The sequence below is a fragment of the Periophthalmus magnuspinnatus genome, chromosome 19 (genome assembly GCF_009829125.3).
Source record: "Periophthalmus magnuspinnatus isolate fPerMag1 chromosome 19, fPerMag1.2.pri, whole genome shotgun sequence".
In the NCBI taxonomy this organism is placed as follows: domain Eukaryota; kingdom Metazoa; phylum Chordata; class Actinopteri; order Gobiiformes; family Gobiidae; genus Periophthalmus; species Periophthalmus magnuspinnatus.
In genome coordinates, this window is record NC_047144.1 from 7381846 (window position 1) to 7403481 (window position 21636).

At 41.0% G+C, this 21636-nt stretch overlaps 2 protein-coding genes across 2 annotated transcripts in view; both read left to right on the plus strand.

Moving 5' to 3' along the window:
• Positions 1-8106, plus strand: part of LOC129457197 (IgGFc-binding protein-like) — a 9338-nt gene extending 1232 nt beyond the window's left edge. Inside the window, 15 exon segments of the mRNA XM_055229824.1 lie at positions 1029-1144; positions 1216-1494; positions 1563-1658; positions 2122-2284; positions 2287-2630; positions 2695-3265; positions 3345-3701; positions 3841-4241; positions 4306-4876; positions 4956-5167; positions 5604-5852; positions 5917-6487; positions 6567-6778; positions 7215-7463; positions 7528-8106. Of these exon segments, the coding sequence (XP_055085799.1) occupies positions 1029-1144; positions 1216-1494; positions 1563-1658; positions 2122-2284; positions 2287-2630; positions 2695-3265; positions 3345-3701; positions 3841-4241; positions 4306-4876; positions 4956-5167; positions 5604-5852; positions 5917-6487; positions 6567-6778; positions 7215-7463; positions 7528-8106 (4970 nt within the window).
• A 563-nt stretch (positions 8107-8669) lies between these two features.
• On the plus strand, positions 8670-17825 carry LOC117387661 (alpha-tectorin-like; the record flags this gene model as incomplete). Its single annotated transcript, XM_055229825.1, has 17 exons — positions 8670-9074; positions 9139-9709; positions 9789-10145; positions 10285-10685; positions 10750-11320; positions 11400-11995; positions 12193-12347; positions 12425-12816; positions 12886-13082; positions 13244-13424; positions 14075-14182; positions 14270-14454; positions 14535-14668; positions 14768-15019; positions 15090-15243; positions 15374-15463; positions 17706-17825. Coding segments are annotated over 17 exons (4869 nt in total), but the record flags the coding sequence as incomplete, so codon positions are not given.
• Positions 17826-21636: the final 3811 nt, after the last annotated feature.

A 21636-nucleotide genomic window follows, 5' to 3' on the forward strand; every position in this document is an offset into this window, starting at 1 on the left:
CATCCTGAGCTATGACCTATTTGATATGGTAAAAGTAGCAGCAACCAAAAACACGCTTTTTGTATTCCTATGTTTTCACACTTGTCTCGTTGATACTGGGTCTTTTGTTGTAGCTGATGTCAAGATAAATGGCTACAATACACAATCTGGCTATTTAGTAGATGAGACAGTTGATAAGTGCTTATTCTTTCACACAAAGAAGATGAAGGTTTTGTGTTTCATGAAGTGTGGGAATTTATTCCAAATAAAAGGACTCACCCCAAATGCATCACTAAGTAGAACAGTTACTACGTTTTAACATAACAGTGTGGATGTTATTTATACTTCAAGAGCATTGCTATCAATTCCAAGTGCTGCATTGCTTGCAAATATGCAATTGCGCACTGTATGGTCTATCCTTTTTCTGGGATTTTTAGGTGAGTAGCTACCTATACAACAGTACATTAAATCTGTTAAACAATCTTTGACATGTCATGCTAATTTTCTTTTCATTTAAAATTTCCAGGCATAGCTACTGCTCAAAGCAAAGGTAAGTCATACTATTGGTTCAACTTAAATATTCATCTAAAATGGCTGTGCAATGAAATGCTGTAATCAAGTCTAATTAAGAGGTCTACAGCTAATCTTCTGTCAGAAAAAGCATGTTGCTTGGGGCAGAGGTCAGAAAGGAAGATTTTTATTTTTTTTAAAAATGGCAATTATTGGGAAAATAATCTTAAATGCCATTGTATTTGTTTTTAAAAAGACAAAAACTTAATTGAAAATTGTGATTGATCAATATGAGGAAATGTTTTTGAATAATTGTCATATTGCCCAGCCTGACCTTCTAAAACCCAATACACAGTTGAATGAATAGTCTTTGTTCATCCAAAACAGAAAAATACTGGTAGAAAAAGAATTGCAACAGGCATTACAATTTTCTCATGTTTTAATTATTAGCTTATGGTGAAGTTCTGTGTTGCTACTTAAGTCACCAGTAAATAACATGTTTTTTTTTTGTTGTTGTTTTTTTGGTGTTTTTTATTTAGCACCTCTCTATCCAATTAATGGCCTTTTATCTCCTGCATCCGATGATGGAAGTTCTCCTTTAATACGCCTACGACAATGTTTTATGTATTTTGGACGAAAGTATTGTCAACTCTATGTATGAGACAATCAATACTAAATTTGAACTTGCATTTATAATAGCTCAACTAAAATTGTAATTTATTGCAGGTGAACCAAAATGGAGTTTTGACTTTTGAAAGACCATGGGGAAGGTATATTGCACAGAGGTTTCCAATGTCTGGACCCATAGACATCATAGCTCCTTACTGGACAGATTTGGACAACAGAAAAATTGGAAACGTCACATATAACCAATACACCTCTGGCCCTGTCCTTAAACAAGCTACTAGTGACATTAATAAATACTTCCCAATATATAATTTTGAAGCCAGCTGGGTTTTTGTTGCAACATGGCATGAAGTGGCCTACTATCCAAATTTTGGAGATGTAAGTTTACTGTTTTTTCCATAGTTATGTATAACAGATGTGACTCTCACAATTGTGTTCCCCTCTAGGGTTCAACTATACAAGTTGTATTAATCAGTAAAGGACAATTGTCTTTTGTGCTTATGACCTATGGAACAATATACCCAACAAATTATGATGTGCAGGTAAGGTATTAAACTATAACATACATTTTTACGTTTATGCACATTTTACATTTTGTACATGAAAATATTCACTTAAAGAAAATTACTTAAAATTACTAATAGAAGTGGAGCAATTAGGCTTTTTTTTTAAACTGGAGAGCTGATGGGCACCAGGGGAATAAGGGGAATGTCATTGCAACAAGCAGAATTATTTCAACTTTTAGATCTTCTCTTTCTCAACTAATTGCATCCCAGCACAGAGAATTGGCAGGGAATAGTGGGTAGGTCAAAATGGGTATTTCCTGAGCACTCAAGCCTCAAACACAGGGCAATATAAAATTACTAAATATGCATAAATAAAAAAAATACAACATTGTGAAAAGAGAGTTTGCATGATATATACCCTTTAAACAAAAAATTTAGATGTTAAAATACTGTAGAGATGTGAAATTCAATAAAAATCCTGTATTTTGTGTGTTACCAGGCAGGTTATGACACAAAAGAGTCAACTCACTATTTCTCAATTCCTGGATCATTTTCTGAAAACGCAAGTGGGCCGAACTCCACCTTTCGCCTGAGCAGCAATGTGAATGTACCAGGATGCTGGGTCTTTCAGATGAATGAGAAAGCAGGTTGATTATTCTTTGGACTACTTTTCTTATAAACCAAACAAAAAGAAAATATTTTACAGATAATGTACAGCCCTGTTGTTTTATGTGCATTTCTAATAATGTTATAGATGAAAAAATAGAGAAGGGCATCTGTGTCATCCATGGTGATCCTCATTACATAACATTTGACGGGAAGACGCACCACTTCCAGGGCCCCTGCACTTATGTCCTGTCCCAGCAATGTGGTTCGGAGCTGACCAACTACAGAGTAGAAGGCTCCAACGAGCATCGGCACAGCTCTGCCACTTGGACACGACTGGTCAAAGTGTTTGTGTACAATGAAACCATCGAGCTTGTCAAAGGACATCATGGTGAAGCTAAGGTTTGCAGTTACACGTTCAACAGTCTGCAACACAATCAGGTTCTTACATGTTGTTGTTTTACAGGTCAATGGGATATTTGCAACAACCCCCATCTCCCTCATCAATGGCGCTGTTTTTGTTTATACATTAGGTTTTTCAGTTTTTGTCAGTACTGACTTTGGTTTGGAAGTCTCCTATGACACTGATGCTTTCGTGACAATCAAAGTGCCATACCGTTACCAGGGAGCAACATGTGGCCTTTGTGGGAACTTTAACAATGATCCTGATGATGATTTTCAAACACCAGAAGGAGATATTGTGAGCTCTCTTGACTTTGGTAAAAGTTGGCAAGTGCTAAGCGCTGATGAGCCTGAATGTGCGGTCTGTGAAGGTCCAGACTGTTATGATTGCCCTGAAGATAAGAAGGCTTTATTCCATAATTCTGATCACTGCGGCATCCTTCAGGACACATCTGGACCTTTTGCAGCTTGTCATCATGTGCTTTCACCGGAGACTTTTGTGGAGAGTTGTGTGTACGATCTCTGTTTGGAAGGAGGACAACAAAATATTCTCTGTCAAGCACTAAATGTCTACGCCAGTGAGTGTCAAAACGTGGGTGTACAACTACAGAACTGGAGAAGACCCGGATTCTGTGGTATGTGAATCTCTAGTTATTTAAATGGGTGTAAAAAATAAACAGCAATTACACAGTTGATTTTATGTTTTTGTTGTAGAAATCACCTGTCCAGAAAACAGCCATTTTGAGTCTCAGAGCACAGGTTGTCCAGCTACTTGTGTCAAACCTGAGATTCCTGATGACTGTGCACGTGCTTCTGTTGAGAGCTGCGCTTGTAATGAAGGCTATGTTTTGAGTGGTGCAGACTGTGTGCCTGTCCATGAGTGTGGCTGCAACTTTGAGGGGTTCTACTACCATTCTGGGAAAACCGTTATACTGGACCAAGACTGTAGCAGGATTTGTGATTGCATTTCTGGTAACATGACTTGCCATTCACATGTTTGTGAATCACATGAAGAGTGCAAGGTGTTCAATGGAGAAAGAGGTTGTTACGCCCGTACATGTTCAGTCTCAGGTGATCCTCTCTATTGAAATTTTTAGAGCAAATCTGTAACTGATATTTGTTTGTCTTTTGAACTGAGATATGAACTGTATCATTGATTCTAAAGTGCAGCACAGTGAATAAAGGAAGTAATAATATATATATTTCACAGGTGTGTCCATCCAGCCAGGTGTGTCCGTTTGGACTGACAGTACCTGTACGCAGAAGTGCAGCTGCACCACATCTGGCCTGTTGTGTCACAACGAATCCTGTACCACTTCCCAAGTCTGTAACTCTCTTAATGATTTTCACTTTACCTGCCAGCCTATCCAGAAAGCGATCTGTGTCATCTATGGGGATCCTCATTACAAAACATTTGATGGGGAGACGCACCACTTCCAGGGCCCCTGCACTTATGTCCTGTCCCAGCAATGTGGTTCGGAGCTGACCAACTACAGAGTAGAAGGCTCCAATGAGCATCGCGGCAGCTCTGCCACTTGGACACGACTGGTCAAAGTGTTTGTGTACAATGAAACCATCGAGCTTGTCAAAGGACATCATGGTGAAGCTAAGGTTTGCAGTTACACGTTCAACAGTCTGCAACACAATCAGGTTCTTACATGTTGTTGTTTTACAGGTCAATGGGATATTTAAAACAACCCCCATCTCCCTCATCAATGGCGCTGTTTTTGTTTATACATTAGGTTTTTCAGTTTTTGTCAGTACTGACTTTGGTTTGGAAGTCTCCTATAACGCTGATGCTTTGGTGACAATCAAAGTGCCATACCGTTACCAGGGAGCAACATGTGGCCTTTGTGGGAACTTTAACAATGATCCTGATGATGATTTTCAAACACCAGAAGGAGATATTGTGAGCTCTCTTGACTTTGGTAAAAGCTGGCAAGTGCTAAGCGCTGATGAGCCTGAATGTGCGGTCTGTGAAGGTCCAGACTGTTATGATTGCCCTGAAGATAAGAAGGCTTTATTCCGTAATTCTGATCACTGTGGCATCCTTCAGGACACATCTGGACCTTTTGCAGCTTGTCACCATGTGCTTTCACCGGAGACTTTTGTGGAGAGTTGTGTGTACGATCTCTGTTTGGAAGGAGGGCAACAAAATATTCTCTGTCAAGCACTAAATGTCTACGCCAGTGAGTGTCAAAACGTGGGTGTACAACTACAGAACTGGAGAAGACCCGGATTCTGTGGTATGTGAATCTCTAGCTATTTAAATGGTTGTAAATAATAAACAGCAATTACACAGTTGATTTTATGTTTTTGTTGTAGAAATCACCTGTCCAGAAAACAGCCATTTTGAGTCTCAGAGCACAGGTTGTCCAGCTACTTGTGTCAAACCTGAGATTCCTGATGACTGTGCACGTGCTTCTGTTGAGAGCTGCGCTTGTAATGAAGGCTATGTTTTGAGCGGTGCAGACTGTGTGCCTGTCCATGAGTGTGGCTGCAACTTTGAGGGGTTCTACTACCATTCTGGGAAAACCGTTATACTGGACCAAGACTGTAGCAGGATTTGTGATTGCATTTCTGGTAACATGACTTGCCATTCACATGTTTGTGAATCACATGAAGAGTGCAAGGTGTTCAATGGAGAAAGAGGTTGTTACGCCCGTACATGTTCAGTCTCAGGTGATCCTCTCTATTGAAATTTTTAGAGCAAATCTGTAACTGATATTTGTTTGTCTTTTGAACTGAGATATGAACTGTATCATTGATTCTAAAGTGCAGCACAGTGAATAAAGGAAGTAATAATATATATATTTCACAGGTGTGTCCATCCAGCCAGGTGTGTCCGTTTGGACTGACAGTACCTGTACGCAGAAGTGCAGCTGCACCACATCTGGCCTGTTGTGTCACAACGAATCCTGTACCACTTCCCAAGTCTGTAACTCTCTTAATGATTTTCACTTTACCTGCCAGCCTATCCAGAAAGCGATCTGTGTCATCTATGGGGATCCTCATTACAAAACATTTGATGGGGAGACGCACCACTTCCAGGGCCCCTGCACTTATGTCCTGTCCCAGCAATGTGGTTCGGAGCTGACCAACTACAGAGTAGAAGGCTCCAATGAGCATCGCGGCAGCTCTGCCACTTGGACACGACTGGTCAAAGTGTTTGTGTACAATGAAACCATCGAGCTTGTCAAAGGACATCATGGTGAAGCTAAGGTTTGCAGTTACACGTTCAACAGTCTGCAACACAATCAGGTTCTTACATGTTGTTGTTTTACAGGTCAATGGGATATTTAAAACAACCCCCATCTCCCTCATCAATGGCGCTGTTTTTGTTTATACATTAGGTTTTTCAGTTTTTGTCAGTACTGACTTTGGTTTGGAAGTCTCCTATAACGCTGATGCTTTGGTGACAATCAAAGTGCCATACCGTTACCAGGGAGCAACATGTGGCCTTTGTGGGAACTTTAACAATGATCCTGATGATGATTTTCAAACACCAGAAGGAGATATTGTGAGCTCTCTTGACTTTGGTAAAAGCTGGCAAGTGCTAAGCGCTGATGAGCCTGAATGTGCGGTCTGTGAAGGTCCAGACTGTTATGATTGCCCTGAAGATAAGAAGGCTTTATTCCGTAATTCTGATCACTGCGGCATCCTTCAGGACACATCTGGACCTTTTGCAGCTTGTCACCATGTGCTTTCACCGGAGACTTTTGTGGAGAGTTGTGTGTACGATCTCTGTTTGGAAGGAGGGCAACAAAATATTCTCTGTCAAGCACTAAATGTCTACGCCAGTGAGTGTCAAAACGTGGGTGTACAACTACAGAACTGGAGAAGACCCGGATTCTGTGGTATGTGAATCTCTAGCTATTTAAATGGTTGTAAATAATAAACAGCAATTACACAGTTGATTTTATGTTTTTGTTGTAGAAATCAGCTGTCCAGAAAACAGCCATTTTGAGTCTCAGAGCACAGGTTGTCCAGCTACTTGTGTCAAACCTGAGATTCCTGATGACTGTGCACGTGCTTCTGTTGAGAGCTGCGCTTGTAATGAAGGCTATGTTTTGAGCGGTGCAGACTGTGTGCCTGTCCATGAGTGTGGCTGCAACTTTGAGGGGTTCTACTACCATTCTGGGAAAACCGTTATACTGGACCAAGACTGTAGCAGGATTTGTGATTGCATTTCTGGTAACATGACTTGCCATTCACATGTTTGTGAATCACATGAAGAGTGCAAGGTGTTCAATGGAGAAAGAGGTTGTTACGCCCGTACATGTTCAGTCTCAGGTGATCCTCTCTATTGAAATTTTTAGAGCAAATCTGTAACTGATATTTGTTTGTCTTTTGAACTGAGATATGAACTGTATCATTGATTCTAAAGTGCAGCACAGTGAATAAAGGAAGTAATAATATATATATTTCACAGGTGTGTCCATCCAGCCAGGTGTGTCCGTTTGGACTGACAGTACCTGTACGCAGAAGTGCAGCTGCACCACATCTGGCCTGTTGTGTCACAACGAATCCTGTACCACTTCCCAAGTCTGTAACTCTCTTAATGATTTTCACTTTACCTGCCAGCCTATCCAGAAAGCGATCTGTGTCATCTATGGGGATCCTCATTACAAAACATTTGATGGGGAGACGCACCACTTCCAGGGCCCCTGCACTTATGTCCTGTCCCAGCAGTGTGGTTCGGAGCTGACCAACTACAGAGTAGAAGGCTCCAATGAGCATCGCGGCAGCTCTGCCACTTGGACACGACTGGTCAAAGTGTTTGTGTACAATGAAACCATCGAGCTTGTCAAAGGACATCATGGTGAAGCTAAGGTTTGCAGTTACACGTTCAACAGTCTGCAACACAATCAGGTTCTTACATGTTGTTGTTTTACAGGTCAATGGGATATTTGCAACAACCCCCATCTCCCTCATCAATGGCGCTGTTTTTGTTTATACATTAGGTTTTTCAGTTTTTGTCAGTACTGACTTTGGTTTGGAAGTCTCCTATGACACTGATGCTTTGGTGACAATCAAAGTGCCATACCGTTACCAGGGAGCAACATGTGGCCTTTGTGGGAACTTTAACAATGATCCTGATGATGATTTTCAAACACCAGAAGGAGATATTGTGAGCCCTCTTGACTTTGGTAAAAGCTGGCAAGTGCTAAGCGCTGATGAGCCTGAATGTGCGGTCTGTGAAGGTCCAGACTGTTATGATTGCCCTGAAGATAAGAAGGCTTTATTCAGTAATTCTGATCACTGCGGCATCCTTCATGACACATCTGGACCTTTTGCAGCTTGTCACCATGTGCTTTCACCGGAGACTTTTGTGGAGAGTTGTGTGTACGATCTCTGTTTGGAAGGAGGGCAACAAGATATTCTCTGTCAAGCACTAAATGTCTACGCCAGTGAGTGTCAAAACGTGGGTGTACAACTACAGAACTGGAGAAGACCCGGATTCTGTGGTATGTGAATCTCTAGCTATTTAAATGGTTGTAAATAATAAACAGCAATTACACAGTTGATTTTATGTTTTTGTTGTAGAAATCAGCTGTCCAGAAAACAGCCATTTTGAGTCTCAGAGCACAGGTTGTCCAGCTACTTGTGTCAAACCTGAGATTCCTGATGACTGTGCACGTGCTTCTGTTGAGAGCTGCGCTTGTAATGAAGGCTATGTTTTGAGCGGTGCAGACTGTGTGCCTGTCCATGAGTGTGGCTGCAACTTTGAGGGGTTCTACTACCATTCTGGGAAAACCGTTATACTGGACCAAGACTGTAGCAGGATTTGTGATTGCATTTCTGGTAACATGACTTGCCATTCACATGTTTGTGAATCACATGAAGAGTGCAAGGTGTTCAATGGAGAAAGAGGTTGTTACGCCCGTACATGTTCAGTCTCAGGTGATCCTCTCTATTGAAATTTTTAGAGCAAATCTGTAACTGATATTTGTTTGTCTTTTGAACTGAGATATGAACTGTATCATTGATTCTAAAGTGCAGCACAGTGAATAAAGGAAGTAATAATATATATATTTCACAGGTGTGTCCATCCAGCCAGGTGTGTCCGTTTGGACTGACAGTACCTGTACGCAGAAGTGCAGCTGCACCACATCTGGCCTGTTGTGTCACAACGAATCCTGTACCACTTCCCAAGTCTGTAACTCTCTTAATGATTTTCACTTTACCCGCCAGCCTATCCAGAAAGCGATCTGTGTCATCTATGGGGATCCTCATTACAAAACATTTGATGGGGAGACGCACCACTTCCAGGGCCCCTGCACTTATGTCCTGTCCCAGCAATGTGGTTCGGAGCTGACCAACTACAGAGTAGAAGGCTCCAATGAGCATCGCGGCAGCTCTGCCACTTGGACACGACTGGTCAAAGTGTTTGTGTACAATGAAACCATCGAGCTTGTCAAAGGACATCATGGTGAAGCTAAGGTTTGCAGTTACACGTTCAACAGTCTGCAACACAATCAGGTTCTTACATGTTGTTGTTTTACAGGTCAATGGGATATTTAAAACAACCCCCATCTCCCTCATCAATGGCGCTGTTGTTGTTGATACATTAGGTTCTTCAGTTTTTGTCAGTACTGACTTTGGTTTGGAAGTCTCCTATAACGCTGATGCTTTGGTGAAAATCAAAGTGCCATACCGTTACCAGGGAGCAACATGTGGCCTTTGTGGGAACTTTAACAATGATCCTGATGATGATTTTCAAACACCAGAAGGAGATATTGTGAGCTCTCTTGACTTTGGTAAAAGCTGGCAAGTGCTAAGCGCTGATGAGCCTGAATGTGCGGTCTGTGAAGGTCCAGACTGTTATGATTGCCCTGAAGATAAGAAGGCTTTATTCAGTAATTCTGATCACTGCGGCATCCTTCATGACACATCTGGACCTTTTGCAGCTTGTCACCATGTGCTTTCACCGGAGGCTTTTGTGGAGAGTTGTGTGTACGATCTCTGTTTGGAAGGAGGGCAACAAGATATTCTCTGTCAAGCACTAAATGCCTACGCCAGTGAGTGTCAAGACGTGGGCGTACAACTACAGAACTGGAGAAGACCCGGATTCTGTGGTATGTGAATCTCTAGTTATTTAAATGGGTGTAAAAAATAAACAGCAATTACACAGTTGATTTTATGTTTTTGTTGTAGAAATCACCTGTCCAGAAAACAGCCATTTTGAGTCTCAGAGCACAGGTTGTCCAGCTACTTGCGTCAAACCTGAAATTCCTGATGACTGTGCACGTGCTTCTGTTGAGAGCTGCGCTTGTAATGAAGGCTATGTTTTGAGTGGTGCAGACTGTGTGCCTGTCCATGAGTGTGGCTGCAACTTTGAGGGGTTCTACTACCATTCTGGGAAAACCGTTATACTGGACCAAGACTGTAGCAGGATTTGTGATTGCATTTCTGGTAACATGACTTGCCATTCACATGTTTGTGAATCACATGAAGAGTGCAAGGTGTTCAATGGAGAAAGAGGTTGTTACGCCCGTACATGTTCAGTCTCAGGTGATCCTTTCTATTTAATATTTTAGAGCAAATCTGTAACTGATATTTGTTTGTGTTTAGAATTGAGATATGAACTGTATCATTGATTCTAAACTGCAGCACAATGAATAAAGGGAGTAATATTAAATATATTTCACAGGTGTGTCCATCCAGCCAGGTGTGTCCGTTTGGACTGACAGTACCTGTACTCAGAAGTGCAGCTGCACCACATCTGGGCTATTGTGTCACAATGAATCCTGTACCACTTCCCAAGTCTGTGACTCTCTTAATGAGTTTCACTTTACCTGCCAGCCTATCCAGAAAGCGGTCTGTCTCATCTATGGATATCCTCATTACAAAACATTTGATGGGGACGCGCACCACCTCCAGGGCCCCTGCACTTATGTCCTGTCCCAGCAATGTGGTTCGGAGCTGACCAACTACAGAGTAGAAGGCTCCAAGGAGCATCGCGGCAGCTCTGCCACTTGGACACGACTGGTCAAAGTGTTTGTGTACAATGAAACCATCGAGCTTGTCAAAGGACATCATGGTGAAGCTAAGGTTTGCAGTTACACGTTCAACAGTCTGCAACACAATCAGGTTCTTACATGTTGTTGTTTTACAGGTCAATGGGATATTTAAAACAACCCCCATCTCCCTCATCAATGGCGCTGTTGTTGTTGATACATTAGGTTTTTCAGTTTTTGTCAGTACTGACTTTGGTTTGGAAGTCTCCTATAACGATGATACTTGGGTGAAAATCAAAGTGCCATACCGTTACCAGGGAGCAACATGTGGCCTTTGTGGGAACTTTAACAATGATCCTGATGATGATTTTCAAACACCAGAAGGAGATATTGTGAGCTCTCTTGACTTTGGTAAAAGCTGGCAAGTGCTAAGCGCTGATGAGCCTGAATGTGCGGTCTGTGAAGGTCCAGACTGTTATGATTGCCCTGAAGATAAGAAGGCTTTATTCAGTAATTCTGATCACTGCGGCATCCTTCAGGACACATCTGGACCTTTTGCAGCTTGTCACCATGTGCTTTCACCGGAGACTTTTGTGGAGAGTTGTGTGTACGATCTCTGTTTGGAAGGAGGGCAACAAAATATTCTCTGTCAAGCACTAAATGTCTACGCCAGTGAGTGTCAAAACGTGGGTGTACAACTACAGAACTGGAGAAGACCCGGATTCTGTGGTATGTGAATCTCTAGCTATTTAAATGGTTGTAAATAATAAACAGCAATTACACAGTTGATTTTATGTTTTTGTTGTAGAAATCACCTGTCCAGAAAACAGCCATTTTGAGTCTCAGAGCACAGGTTGTCCAGCTACTTGTGTCAAACCTGAGATTCCTGATGACTGTGCACGTGCTTCTGTTGAGAGCTGCGCTTGTAATGAAGGCTATGTTTTGAGCGGTGCAGACTGTGTGCCTGTCCATGAGTGTGGCTGCAACTTTGAGGGGTTCTACTACCATTCTGGGAAAACCGTTATACTGGACCAAGACTGTAGCAGGATTTGTGATTGCATTTCTGGTAACATGACTTGCCATTCACATGTTTGTGAATCACATGAAGAGTGCAAGGTGTTCAATGGAGAAAGAGGTTGCTACATATCTAACCCAAGCCATGGCACTTGTTCTGGTTCAGGTGACCCTCATTATGTGTCCTTTGATGAAAGATTCTACGACTTTCAGGGGACTTGTCGTTATGTGTTGGCCACACTTTGTGATAATAATACTGGACTGAACAACTTTTCTGTGGAAGTACAAAATGAGGCATTGCGTGGATTAGCAGTCTCAGTCACCGCTGAAGTCTATGTGAATGTTTGGGGTGTTGACATTGTTCTCCCGAGAAAACATGGTGTAGTCAAGGTGGGTCAACTGTCTATTACATAATTATTTGTGTTGACTTTCACCTTATATTTTACATTTTAATTATTAATTACTGAAACTGCTTAGCTGTGAATAATAAATTTGCACTTGTCTCATTGACAAGCGTTAATTTATTCTTGTTGAATTTTAATCTTGATATATAAAGCCAAAAAGAAAAACACTGTTTGTTTTGAAAGGTAAATGGTATTTGGAAGAACATTCCTCTTCAACTCCATGAAAGCGCTGTATCAGTTTTTGCAAGAGGACAAGACACGATCATAAAGACCGACTATGGCTTGCATGTCGCTTATGGTGGAACTAAAGTTTCCGTCACTGTACCCTTTCACTACAGGTATGGTTGTTTTTTAAAGTGATGCTGTGTTCAGTCTTTATGCACCTTATTATAAACTGTGTTCCAAATTTGGATAGTGGAAAAACGTGTGGCCTGTGTGGAAACTTCAATGGAAATCCAGCGGATGACTTTCAGACTCCATCAGGACTCAGTGTCACATCCGAATCGGATTTTGGGACATCTTGGAAGGTACCAGGCAACAGCAGCTGTAGTGATGGCTGTGGCTCATCTTGCCCACAGTGTCCTGATGATCGTGCTGCTCGAGCTCAGTGTGACATCATCCGTGCATCTCAGGGTCCTTTCAGCTTATGCCATTCACTTATAGATCCAACTGCCTTTTTCAGTGACTGTGTGTTTGATGTGTGCATTGGAGGTGCAGAGCTGCTTTGCTCCTCCATTCAGGTTTATGTCAGTTCATGCCAGTCTGCTAATTTGCCCATTTATCCTTGGAGAAACAGCACCTCTTGCCGTAAGTGAACCAGTCTTTGCATCTTTAACTTGAAAAACATTCAGTTCAAGGCAGATTTTTTGTTTGCAGATATGGTATGCCCAGCCCATAGTCACTATGAGCTTTGCGGCACTGACTGTGGTCGCACTTGTGCCAGCAGCATTAATGTGACATGTGACCGTGTTTGTTCGGAGGGTTGTTTCTGTGACACCGGCTTTGTCAGAAGTGGGACCGAGTGTGTCCCAGAAGAAAATTGCGGATGCCAACATAATGGTTTCTACTATTATGTGAGGACCATTCATAAGTATTTGCAATGTTTGTTTGTTTGTTTTTTATCTTGACTTGCAAATCTTACTAAAGGTTTTGGTACTGAAAGATATTTAAACTATTATCAAAAAATGTTTCTTGTTAAAAAGACATTCAGCTTTTAATTCAACACATGTTCTAGGCTGGTGAATCCTTCTGGACAGAGGGCTGCACTCAGCACTGCAAATGCATGGCTAACAATAACTTAAGCTGCGTAGCCACAAGTTGTTCGCCCCAAGATTGCAGCCTCAGAGATGGACACCTGGGCTGTCACAGAGTGTTACTACCCAACGAAATCAAAGATATTAACCAAAAGACACCGGGTAAGGGTTCAAGCAGGTTTTTATTTTGACGGCTTTGGTTTCTTGTCAAAACTGAAAAGCAGGTGGGAAAAGCCCTTAACAGACCCCGTGCCCTCCCCCCTCCAATAAAAAAAAAAAAAAAAAAAAAAATGACCATGGTGAGCGGACCAACGTAAAATAAGTATGGTGCGCTGGACAGGCCAACCCAATACTAAAAAAAAGGAAAAAAAAAACAAAACTTTCCCTATACAAAATTAAAAAAAACGAAAACAGGACGTCCGCTCACCAGGCCAAAAAAAAAAAAAAGAAAAAAAAGAAAAAGCTAAGATAAAAAAAAGCTTGTACGGACCCAGCATGGAAGCACCAGCAGGGAGCAGCGCGCGGAGTACGTGCGCGCTCTGACGCAAGGGAGCGGAGACCGGCGGAGAGTAGAGAGAGCGAGCACGCCGGGCTCACGCTATTTAAAGCCTCCGGCGTGCGAAACCAAAACGCCCAGACTAGTAACAAACACTGGAGAAAAAAAAAACCAAAAAAACAACAACAACAACAAAAAATTCAACACTTGTTCAACCTATATCACCAGACAACTCTTTTTAAAGACTTGTTTAGTTATATAGGTAATGTTATATTTTTTGTTGTTAATCAATTGTCTATGGTGTTTATTGTGGTAGATGCTTGCAGGGAGTTGCAATGTACCGATAATGAATGGTGTGGTGAAAAGGAAGGTATTTATGGATGTTTCTGTAATGAGAGTGCCCTCCACGACAGTGAAAATTTTGGTAAGAACTGCAACTCATTTTAGCTTTATAAAAAAAAAAAACCCATCAACTTCTTTAGGTGGTTGATATGTTTTATGTTATGTATAGATGCATCCATCACTTGTGTCAGTAGTTCGGGCACTGTCTCCCTCTCCCGCTGCCTGCTCACTGAGGCCGGGTTTCATCCCAGTGCCCTCCATCTCAGAGACCACTCCTGCAGAGGTTCTCTTCAAAGTGGGCGCCTGGTCTTCCACTTTAATAATGATGACCAGTTGTGCGGCACCATTCTGAAGGTGAACTGTTCATTAATTTTACATTGATAATCCATACAGAATATAAATAGTAACCTAATAATCGACTTCTGTTCTTCCAGAGCAATGGAACACATTTTATCTATGAGAATGCCATTGTTGAGGACGACAGCTTAAACATCCAATTGTTTTTCTCCTGCATTTTTCCTCTGGCTTCTGCTCTGTCAACGGATGTAGCTATCAATCCAATAGAAAGGTAATGATAACCTTTTTGTTGTGTGTGCGCAAAATGTTGTGGACAGATCAATCTGAGCTTTTAAAAAGTGTATCATTATTTTTTCATGTGTTTTTATAGTGCCATAAAGAAATTCCTCCCCTCAGGCCAGGGCCACTATCGGATGAGGATAACTCCGTATCAGGATGCAGAGTTTCAGAATCCACTGAGTGGCAACTCAACCTTAGAAATGCATCAGGACGAGCAATTATTCATTGAAGTGCAAACAGAAGGTATTGATGAGCGCCAAATATCAACTGTTATGGACAATTGTTGGGTCACACCAGTCAATGAAGCACATTACCCACTGCGCCAGGATCTAATTTTGCAAGGGTACAGGAGCTATTTGTATATAAAGCCAAAAAAAGTGAACGTGTTTGTTAAAATATCCTGTATCTTTTAGGTGTCCTGCAAACAGCTTAGTTAAAATTATTCAAAATGGAAACTCCACAGTGGCACGATTCGTCTTTGAGATTTTTTCCTTCAACAACTTTACTTCCATATACCTGCACTGTCAAATCCACCTGTGTCTTTTGGACGTCAACGACTGTGTTGTAGTATGTATAAAATCATATGTATATTTTATATTTTGTGTGTGTGTTGTTCTCTTATCAATGAAATTGTTAATTTAATGACTGAAGCTGTTTAGAACTTTTTGTGTCATTAATACAAATTATTATTCTACAGCACTGCCATACTAATAGCAGAGGCAGGAGAGATGTATCTTACCATGACAGTGTAACTCTGTCACTTGGACCTCTAGTCTACAAAGGGCAGGTAATGTAATTTTTATTCTTGTAATGTTGCATTTGTAAATCATGTATGGTAATGGGGTTTTGTTATTTTGCAGACTGACTGATTGGAATCTTCTGTTGCCTTCTACAGATCCTAAATATATATTCTAAATCTAGAAATATAGAGTAAGGAATAGAAAACTACTCATTTTGCAATTACAATTTTAGTTTTTAAACACCAGAGGGCAGCACATCTCAAGGGATGAACTCGATCCTCTTATTAGAACGCCCTATCATAATGATGATGACAATGATAATGATGATAGTTATGATGCTCTAATGTAATGTACAAGATGATAACATGTGTGATGAATTAATTCATTTCCCTCACTAATTTAATTCATGTAGCATATTTGCTTTTTGTAGGGTTTTCCGTGGTATAATTTCGAGTTAGATAATAATAAATAATAAATAAGCAGTACAAACAAACAAGAGCAATTGTTATTTGTTCATATATTTTTTAGTACAGGAGTTTAGATTTCCCTCCCTTTTTTTTTTTTTTTTTTGACTCTTTGTCATCTCTTTTGCCCAATGAAGGCCACAGTTGATATGAGAGCACTTAGCCCACGCCCAGAAAATGTAATTTGTTAGCGATAATCTCTTTTCCGAATACTATAATTTAAATAAGTTAAAATGTAGTATTCTTTAAGTCCTTTTGGCATCAGGTCATTCTTGACTGATGATTTTAGATTTTTGGTTTTTTTCACTTAGCGAGTAGGCCAGTTATGCTGTAAATCAGTGTGAAGTATATCAAATACCAAAAATAGGCCTCAAAGTAAATAATATGTTATCATAAATAATTTTTGTAGATATGGAGGCCAAGAAAATATGGAACAGATTTTTTTCTTATTGGAAGAAAATGGGTGGAAGAAAAATGGCCATGTGGGGGCAGCAGTCTAAGCAGGGACTTCCAGACTTCCCTCACCCTAGACACTTCCCCCAGCTCCTCCAGTGGGATCCAAAGGCATTCCTATGCCAGACATTGCCCCTCCAGCATGCCTTGGGTCTTCCCCAGGGCCTTCCCCAGGGACATTTCTGGAACACCTCCCTCGGGAGGTGTCCAGGAAGCATACGGAACAAATGGGGTGACAGCGGCTCAGTGGTTAGAGTGTTGGTCCCCCAACCCAAAGTTCGGCGGATCAAGTCCTGCTCGGACCAAGTTCTGTCGTTGTGTCCTTAGGCAAGACACTTCACCCACATTACCTTCCCTAGTATGGAAGGGCAGCTGTGGCTACAGTAGTAGCTTACCATCACCAAGTGTGGAAATGAATGAATAATGACTATAGTGTAGCACTTTGAGAGGCTTTGACAAGCTCATTACAAGTGTACGCCATTGTTAAATGCCCAAGCCACCTCAGCTGACTCCTCTCGACATAAAGGAGCCGCAACTCTACTCTGAGATCCTCCTAAGTGACTGAATTCTTCACCCTTTCTCCAAGGAACCCTGCAGAAGAAACTCATTCTGACCCCTTGTATCTGCGTTCATTACCCAAAGCTCATGCCCGTAGGTGAGAGTAGGAATGTAGATTGACTGGTAAACTGAGATCCTTTCCTTTCGACTCAGCTCCTTCTTTACCACAACAGTCCGATACAGTGGCCGCATCACTGCAGTCAATCTCAAGATCTGTCCTTCCCTCACTTGTAAACAAGACCCCGAGATACTTGAACTCCTCCACTTGAAGTGCATGATCCAGGTCCCGGATCGATGAAGCCATCAGGACAACATCATCTGCAAACAGCAGAGATAACATTTTGTGGTCCCTGAACCAGATCCTCTCCAGTCCGACTGCACATAGAAACTCTGTCCTGCTCCAGTCATGCAGTGACTGAATGACCCTTCGCAAAGTGACCCGCACCCTATACTCCCAGAGCACCCCCCAAAGGACACCACAAGGGGCACAGCTGAATGTCTTCTCAAGATCTACAAAGCCCGATTGGGCAAACTCCCATGAAATCTCAAGCACCCAATGAAGAGTATAGAGCTGGTCCAGTGTTCTGTGACCGGGATGAAAATCACACTGCTCCTCCTGATTCAGAATTTCGACTATTGGTTGGATTCTCCTCTTCAGTACCCTGAAATAAACCTTACCAGGAAATCTGAGAATGAGTCAATGTGTGATTCCCCTGTAGATGGAACACACCAGTCCCCCTTCTTAAACAGAGCAACCATCAACCAGATCTGCTAATCCAAAGACACTGTCCCCAATCTCCACTTGATGTTACAGAGGCATGTCACCAACACCCGGACCCTTGCCACCAAGGAGCTTGGCAACAACCTCTGTGACTTATCCAAGGTGATGGCTGAGTCCACTTTCGAGTTCTCAATCTCTGCTGGGAAGACGTGACAGTGGGATTGAGGAGATCCTCAAAGTATTCCTTCCACCGTCCAACAACATCCCCAGTAGAGGTCAACTGCACTGTAAACAGTGTTGATGAAGCACGACTTTGGTTTGGCTGACTGATAATCCCAATCCATGGCTTGCTCAAACTCCTCTCAACCCTGAGTTTTTGCCTCTGCAACCGCATAGACTGCAGCACGCTTGGCTGACCAGAGTCCCACAAGTCAACAAGGCTGGATAGGACTTCTTCTTCGGCCCAATGACATCCCTTACTTCTGGTGTCCACCATCGGGTTTGGGGGTTCTTGCAGCGACAAGCACCACAGCTACAAGCAGCCACATTGACAATAGAGGTGGGGAACATGGACCACTTGGACTACATAGTCTCCTGGGGATCTGGGGGAAGCTCTCCTGGAGGTGTGAGTTGAAGACCCTACTGTTTTTCTATCACAAAGAGCTCCTGGCTAAGATCCAGAGAGCTCTGCCAGACGTTCCCAACAGACAATAGGGTCTGCCTGGTTTATTCAGCTTCCTTCCTTGCCAACGGATACAGGTGGTGATCAGTTGACAGTCTGTCCCTTTCTTCACCCAAGTGTCTAAAATTCTCAGCCAAAGGTCAAATGACACAACAACATCATCAACCTCCAGCCTAGGGTGTTCTGGTACCACTTACACTGATGGACACCCATATACTTGAACATGAAGTCCAATTAAAGATAACACATCGGAGAGGCTGTTCTTCCCTATCATCCCTCTCCAAGTTGACACTGTTGAAGTCCCCCAGTAGAATAATGGAGTCCCCGGTTGGTGCATTGTCAAGTACCCCTCCCAGGGACTCCAAGAAGGCTCAAGGAGGGGTCTATAAAAAGATCAACACAAAATATCCTTAGGAACTATTATTCATAAATTGCGTGTTCTTACTGCATTTATATACCACTGTTCAGAGTCATCTGAAATATATTTAACATAAATTCAAATCCATAAGCTATATAAGTCTGGTAAGTGTCTATTAGGTCTGTCATAATCACTATATCAACTTATCATTCAATATATGAAAGTTGGAACTATATATTTTTGGGATTAATATTGATTGTGTCTACATTTTCTTTGCACTACTGGGACACTTTTGGTAATTTTTTGGCAATATGATAAGATTCAACTGTAAAAAGTTGAATGAATCACTTTTTAAAATTCTTGTAGATACAAAATAAGTACTAAGTGTTTCATTCTGCTATTTAATTATTGCAGCTCATGTTTTTTTATTTAGAATACTTTTTCGGGAATAATTCTACTTTAGGGTTATTGTGTCAGTGGTATAAATTTGTTTCAGTATTATTGCTTATTGTCTGTGTTTTCTTCATTATTATATCGCACATCAGAATTTGATATTATGACAGAAATATATAACTCTTTATTAGAGTGAACTTCAAGTTTCTTTTGTGTAATAAACAGAATTGAGCAGAATGTATAAAATCATTTCACATTTTGAAATAAATACATTGCAGTAAATTTAAAGGGACAGGACAAGACATCTTTAATCCTATATGAGTGAGTGTCCGTGGAAACAGTTTTTCTAAACACTCAAATGCAGTAGGCCTACAGTACATACAGGGTTACTGAAACATGCATTAATTGAAAATAACTGAAAATTGAAATACAATTTTGCATTAACGAATGAGGAGGTAACTTAGTTAAAATGTCATAAAAGTCGATTTTTGTATAATAGGTCACTATTAACACTGTTATAGTGTATATATGTTATTATGCTAATGAAAAGTATATGTTCATGGCTTACTAGCATATCCAAGTTAATAGACTTCATTTATTTTCATTTATAATTTCATTACATTACATGTTACCGAAATTATATTTACTTTGTCTAAACCAGTCTATGCCTCTATTTTCATCTAATATCAATTTTATTCAGCTGTAGTTCTCAGCCACTCATTCATGCTAATCCTTTGCTTGGAGACGTGTACCTGAGGACAGTGAAGGTCCTAGTCAAGAGTTCACTCAGTATGATGCACTATAAAACTTTGCCTATTACTTGCTAGAAATTTAAGGAGATAGAATGACCAGATCTGCATCAAGGCAGCCTGGCCAGCAAAGAGCCCTGGAATTGAACTGGGTGTTAGATCAATGTTCTGGTCACCACTCCCGGGCATGTGATGCAATATAAAGATAAGAAAAGAAATGCGGTAAAAGCAGCTAGGATTTACTTGTTACTCTAAATATTCATGGCACCTTTGTTAATATTTGTCATGAGACTTTGTGAGTGTCAGTCCTCCTGCAAGAAAAGGACCGTCTTCTCCTAACATTCAAATTGGTTATTGCATCTGCAGTTTTCCCTAAAAGACATTCAATTAGGACTATTCCACTGAAAAGATGACAAAATATAGGTCAAGATAGATGTAGGCCATCTGTTTCCATTATCATATTGTGAGGGATGTATTATGCAAAATCGACATTTGTTAAATTAACCATGTCATAGCCTAAAGGGTTTCCCTGATCATTGCCCTACTAAGAGTTGTATTTTGATGTATTCATGCATCATGTTTGAGTAATCTTGCATTGCCCTGCATTTACAGCTTAAAAAAACAAAAAACAAACCTGTTTTCACCTATCTCTTATCCCCATCCACGTCTCTGTATTTTTATACATGTAGGGCTCATATTTCAACAATAAAAACTCATTAAGAAAATCAGCTTTTTATCATTTTTGCTTTCATTGAACAAAATGTAAAATAATAAGATACATATGTTATACTTTAATACCAAATACCTGAAAAAGACATAGACCTATCAGTAGGAAATGTAGAAGGCTCTGTGTGCCTAGTTTAACATTTCTATATTTGTTTCAGAACCTAAATAAAACACATCAAACACATTTCATTTATTTTTCCATGTAAACACTAATCCTATTGTTTGTAAATGCCTTTCCACTGTGTCACTACTGCCTCAGCTCGGGCCATCACCACCTCCGTCCCTGCTCTTAGGAGGACCAATGGGCTGTTTATCGACTGGCTTCTTCTTCCTGTTTGTGGTAATAAGAGGCTGAAATTAGATCTGCATCAGTGAGGATTTGAGATAAATTGGGTAGCGGATCGGTCCTAACTTGATTTGACTGTTGCTTTAGGAGGGGGACGAGGTGGAAAAGTTCTTGTGATGCAGTGGACAGACAGAAAGGAAAGGGTGGGGTATTTTTAGATTCCTTATTATGTATACAATTATGATTATTTTTCTTTTAGCTTAATGTCCCACTATGTAACTTTTTTGTGAAAGATCTAGGAAAACATGCATCCTTAGGCTCTTATTTGGCTTGGGAAAGGGTCTCCTCCTGCTTGTTTCCATGGAAATGTTTTTTGGCTGTAGTCCATAGTGTGGCATAAAATGTACTGATCTATGTGGAAAATGTTCCAAACAATGGTTTTAACTTTCTATTCCCATGGAACATTCGGGACCTCTACCAGAGGCCTGGGAGCTTGAGGGTTCTGCGCAGTATCTTTGCTGTTCCTAGTACTGCACTTTTCTGGACTGAGATGTCTGATGTTTTTCCTGGGATCTGCTGTAGTCACTCCTCCAGTTTGGGGTCACTGCCCTGAGCGCTACGATGACCATGGGCACCACTGATACCTTCACCTTCCAGGCCTTCTCCAGCTAACCCAAGGCTATGTATATCTATCTCTCTATCTATCTATCTATCTATCTATCTATCTATCTATCTATCTATCTATCTATCTATCTATCTATCTATCTATCTATCTATCTATCTATCTATCTATCTATATATATATATATATATATATATATATATATATA